This window comes from Pygoscelis adeliae, unplaced genomic scaffold (genome assembly GCF_000699105.1).
Source record: "Pygoscelis adeliae isolate BGI_AS28 unplaced genomic scaffold, ASM69910v1 Scaffold227, whole genome shotgun sequence".
Classification (NCBI taxonomy): Eukaryota; Metazoa; Chordata; class Aves; order Sphenisciformes; family Spheniscidae; genus Pygoscelis; species Pygoscelis adeliae.
The window spans coordinates 2,061,384-2,067,232 of NW_008825100.1; the positions used below are offsets into that span (position 1 = coordinate 2,061,384).

General features: G+C 38.9%; 1 protein-coding gene across 1 annotated transcript in view; it reads right to left on the reverse strand.

Annotated features, from left to right (window-relative positions):
* KALRN (kalirin, RhoGEF kinase) overlaps nucleotides 1–5,849 on the reverse strand; it is a 368,140-nt gene that overhangs the window by 184,149 nt on the left and 178,142 nt on the right. Inside the window, exon 15 of the mRNA XM_009327171.1 lies at nucleotides 1,548–1,714. Within this exon, the coding sequence (XP_009325446.1) occupies nucleotides 1,548–1,714 (167 nt within the window). The remainder of the gene's footprint in view (nucleotides 1–1,547; nucleotides 1,715–5,849) is intronic.

Below are 5,849 nucleotides of genomic sequence, written 5' to 3' on the forward strand. Positions count from 1 at the left end.
TTACTGAAAGAGTGGTTAAACATTGGAACAGGCTGCCCGGGGAAGTGGTTGAGTCCCCATCCCTGGAAGTATTTAAAAGATGGGTAGATGAGGCGCTTAGGGACATGGTTTAGTGGGCATGGTGGTGTTGGGTTGACGGTTGGACTCGATGATCTTAGAGGTCTTTTCCAACCTTAATGATTATATGATTCTACAAATCTACCACACAGAACTCCAAGCCTAGCTAAGTTGTGTGTAAGAAACTTTGGGAACCGATGGAAAAAAGGATACACTTCATAATCATATTAAGGTGGTGATCATGAATATCACAGAGTCTGCTTTTTTTCAGAAGAAAGCCAAAGCACTCCATAGAGCTCTGGAGCTTCATGTGGAGTTGGCCTTCAATTATCACAAATGCAAAATGACTACATTTTCAAAATAAAAATTTAGGAGAGTTCTGTGCTACTTTCATTTAGGGTTGCAAAATATTCACATCAAAGTGGACTTTGAAAGAAAATGTATGCACTGGTGTTGGTGCTGCCAGCTTCTAGCTTGAGAGTTGTCTGAGAATGAAGGATTTTTTGCCAGCAATGATAAAACAATTCAGATCAAGCGTCACTCAAGTATTCATTTTTGAAGAAATAACTATGATCGTGTGTACTGAGCACTCAGTATGGGTTGGTTTGGGTTTTTTTAGTAAACAAAGAAGCAAATCCTTTTCATGAACACCTTATAGTATTTGGAAAAAAATACCCACACCAACCCACCCCCATTTGTACTGGTAAAATGGAAACCTGAATATTCCAGGTGTCTGGAAAAATGTTCCTGGTTTTCCTAATGAAACCAAGACCGTTCCATTGAAATCCAGACATACACTGACATGTGAAGCCACCTATGGATTAGGAAGTATAGCATTATCCTGTGTAGCAAAGGAAAAAAAAGAAATGTGAGGCATCCAAATTAAATATCAGGGGAAACCTAGGGAGGCAGAACACAACTGCCTACACTAGGATGAAATCTGTAAGAAAGGCAATGTAATAATACTAAGATGGCTAAACAAGTCCTAGGATCTAGAGACCACAGACAGAATTTTTTATCTCGCCCAGATGATGTTAAAGATTCCTGCAGGTCAACAGATCTATAGCAATAAATGAAAAGGTAAAAATACTGTAATGTCATACTTAGACCTCACAGCTCAGTTATCCTTTGCTTTGGGCCAATTCTCCACAACAGGTTAAGTCTGGATCCCAAATCAAATCATTATATTCCCAGAACACATGGAGTTTGAGGCAGCTTCTCCAGTTGAGAAGTTACAGGGTCAGTTCTGCACAGACTTCCCATAACTATTCATGAAGCCAAATATATGCACACTAGATGGAACAGAGCCCTTCATTATTTGTAAAGGGTCATGCTGCAATCTGTCAGCAAATCAAGTACTGCTAAGGAAAGGGGGATTAAGATTGTCCACCTAAGGGTATGTGATTTGGCAGAAGCTGGTTTAGCAGTTTGCATATACGTAATGGCTGAAAACCCATTTAAGACCCTTAAGTGTGGTTAAAAACTCTCACCTGCTTGACTTCAGCCTGTAGGTGCCGGAGCTGTAGGCACTGCTCTAACCTCTTGTGAGTTTGGTCAGCATTAAGCTCCAGCTCATGCTGTTTCTCATGAAGGAATTCCAGCAGTTCTTGAACCTGTGTCGCAAGATCAATGTCTTTTTCACAGATCAGCTCAATGCCTGTAACATGCAGAGAGATCATTGCACTTATTTGAAATATCAGTTGTTGCACGAACGTAAGCTTAAAATTTTTTTGCCACCTAACACACTGATTTGCAACTCTCTGAGTAATTCTCTCTCACGAAACTCTCTCACATGTAATACTTGGCTTTCCCAGTTTCCTATTCTGTATTACTACATTTTTATACAAAGTAGAAAATAGTAGTGTTTCTCTGGTGATCATTGCTTATCTCACCCATCAGCATCTGGCTAATAGGACATGATTTAACCACAGCCTTTCTCAAAAACTCACATGAACGTCAAATTAAAAAAAAAAAAAAAGACAGAAAAAAACCTCCCTTTCGTACAGTAATTCATTAACTTATACTTTAGAAATGCATGTTGAAAAGAACTTAGAAGAGAAGAAAATAGAAAAGTGAAATAAAGGAAGCAAACTCTAGTTGCCAGATCTACAATAGTGCTACAAGTGCATGGAATTCCACAGTGCTTTTTTTTTTTTTTTCCATCTGGACACTTTAGAGGATCATTAACAACAATTAAACCAACCTATAGTTCATTCAGAATTATTCCACAGACTGACTTTCATCCAGTCCTCACGTACCAGAGAGAAAGGTGGCTTAGTACCACATTCCCCATTCCTTGCATCCTGCATGAAATTGATAAACCCCTGAACGACCTGGTCTGATTTCATAGCTGACCCTGACTTGATCAGGAGGTTGAAATAGAGACCTCCTGAGTCCCTTCCTACCTCCCGAATTTTCTTATGACCCTACGAGCCTTAAGTGTAGTGGTTACATGAAATACAACGCAGAGCTTCATATCTTCCTTCTTTATTACACCGGTGCGATAGCATTGCTGGCTACATTATCAGTGTAATTGTGAAAGTTTGGCCTGGAGGAAATACGACGTCATCCCATGTTACTGTAATCCCTGTGATTATAAACTAATAAAGACCCGGCTCTTCCCTTATTGAGGTCTACTGAAATTTTGCCCTTGGCCTCAATACTGGGAGGCTCAGGAAGCCAATATAAAAATAATCAGATTGCAGTAATGCTGAGAAAACACTACACTTTTCTCCAAAGCCATTTGATTTCATGGAATAATAGGACATTAAAAAAGAAATGTGTTAATTGCTGTGCAAAAAGCTTGGACACTATTTTTAAAACCCATTTAGAGAAATGCCTTTTCTTCCCCCTTTATCCTCCTCAGAGACTTGCGACCTTCATTCTCCCTCACAGTGATATCTACAGAGGACAGTACACAAAATAAATACGACCTTATGATTGACCCTATCCTCTTTTTCCTGGTTTTATCAGAAAAAGCACATGGAAATGCCAGTGATTGGCTTATTCCCTTTCCCAGCCAAAACAAAACAGTTTCTTTATTACCAGATAAAGTGGCTTCCCATTTAGAACTGGAAATTTAATATATGTTTCTATTCTTGGGAGTGAAGTTCCTTTCAATTGCCAGACACCACGCATTGTTGCTACAATTAGCCTGCATATGGTTCTGTATCCTCAGGACATGATGGCTTTTTGTATGCTTGACTTCACCACACCTATCCGATGTTAAATGCAGGTTTTCCTTCATGCACACTCAGCTGGTATGGTTTTGATTGTGCTAACTCATCAGCAGCAACCAGTGAACTGCCTGGGATGCTATCCAAGGGCAGCCTGCGCTCCCTATGATGAATGAGCTGCCCTTTCTTGCTTGTCATATGTCACGCAGATTTATTCTACAGTGCCAGCGCGTGCGGTGAGAGCACTTATTCTTCTCAAAGACTGGTTTGCAAAACAGAAAGCCTTGTTTTCAGAATAATTTCATACATATTATCTTTACACTATGTTTTGATAGATAGAAAAGCACAGCTGATTTTCTGATAAACCGAACTTGGTTGCCATTTTCTTATAACGTCTCAACCAGTGCAGCAGATATCAAGTGAAGGATAATGAATTGAAAATGTTTAAAAAAGATATTACAGAAAAGAATACTGAGCCACACTAACTGGCATTCTACAAAACATACATTAGTTACACCTGAGCTGTTTGCAATGTGAGATACTATTCAGCGTAAGGAAGGGGTATTGCTTTTTGACCTGTACAAAGCTGTTTCGAAACCGCTTTGAACCTGTTCTTAGGCTGAACTATTAAAAGCCTGTGACAGGAAAGTTTAGTATCCTCTTCCTTGCAATATAAACTATAGTTATAACTAACTATAACTGACATCACAAACAGTATGAAATAGATTTGCATTTCCATTTTAAGCAATGCAACGCTGGGAAAAGATGTGAATGATGTCAGCTTGACAACTAGGAAACAAAAGGGCTTTGAATTTTCCATGTAACAGGTAGGGACTGTATAAATTTCCCCAACATCAGCTTTGCAGTGTATTTCAGGCTTGACTTAGACAAATTGCTTCTCAGACATAAAAAGGTAGCCCTGTAAACCATGAGTGACTCCTAACTGGGGTGCTTATTATGACAATGATACTGACAAGGCAAATGGACTTGAATAACCAAATAAATTTGTGCAATCAATTAATCAGCTATTAAAGTGTAACTACTTTTAGTACCTAGAATCAGAATGACTGAGGTACGCATGCTAATGAATTACACGAATGCGTCATCACTGCAGCTCCAATTGAGATGTTAAATCACTGCTCAATTATGATCCTAAACTTTCCATAGGAAACAGATTTCTCAGAAATGTCTGAGCTGCCACTTTTGGAAAGACCAGGCCCTTTCAACATATCAAGTTAGACACCCAAAAATCAACATCCAGTTTTGAGAATATTTGCCCACATATTTAGCTTTGCTACAATCAAACTGGAAAAATAGAAGACAGGTTCATTGGAATAAAAAGTTCTGGCTCGTTAAAAAGTCCAGTCTTCTTGAGAATACTGTTACAATATTCTCTAAATGCAAATATGTTCCTGAAGGACACAGATTTTAGTGAGACATGAAAACAATTTGGAAGTACTGCAAAATTTCAGAAAACACAACCTGAATTCCAGATCTTACACATCCCCTAATAAAAAGAAACATTTCTTTGAAGAATAATTATTCTGACGGTGAAAACAGGCTAATCCAAACCAGGCTCACCCACATGTGCTGGTGTAGTGGAAGGAATCACAGGAACATAACTCTGAGCTGTACGGAGCTTTGGAAATACTGGATTTGCATAGATGCCTCACATGCACAGATGCCCTGAATATCTGCACAGTCTGATATGGTGCATCACAGGACCACCGTATTTATTGTACCAACATCACAATGTTCACAGGGATTTCCAGATACTCCGCAGCCTGGTAAGAATCACTGCTCCAACTCTGCATCGGACATGCAAAAATCATGGGTGAATGTCTAAAACCTTTTTCTACCTGCACAAGATTTCCAAGTGAAAAAGGCATCATGCGTAGAAAAACCTGGATGTAATTTTATCTGACAGACTTACTAACTTAAAGACCTCCAAGCCAAATGCCAGAATAATCAAAATTGGATCAGTTTCCTGTGTGACATGATAAAAAGAATAAAGCTCAAAGAGAATTATAGGGAAGGGAAGAAACTTGGTCAATTAAGAGTGGCTGGTTAGGTAGAATGTCCCTGAAAAATCACATTTTTTCTGGCTTTATCTTCTATGGCTACAGCTGAGTTTTGATTGTAACAGTGGTGACACTGTACAATAGGAAGCAGCAATAGCAGCTGATTTCCCAGAACCCCTGCGAGTTCGCAGCTTTGGCAGTAAGAACAATCATCCCTTAACTTATGCACTGAATGACTATGATATAGGATTCAGGAAGAGTGAGTAAATTCAAATTAATTTTTTATCGAGTATAACTGTCCTTTATTGAAATAAGAAACAGTAGGCTCCCAAGAGCAATCTCTCTCTCTTATTTTGCCATTCTCCCAGCATTTAGCATTCCGTGCATGGCAGACATGACCATTACCTTTGATTAACTACAGTTACTCTACAGCCCCATGAGGCTTCTGCTTCCTTGCCTTTGGGAGCAATGGATTTTTATTGGGTAGGCTTCAGAGAAAGTGATCTTAGATAATCTTATAAAAAAAATATTTTAGAAGTCAGTTCATTTAGTTGCTAATCTTTTGTCTGCAGTCCAAAAGAAGTTGTTTCTAACT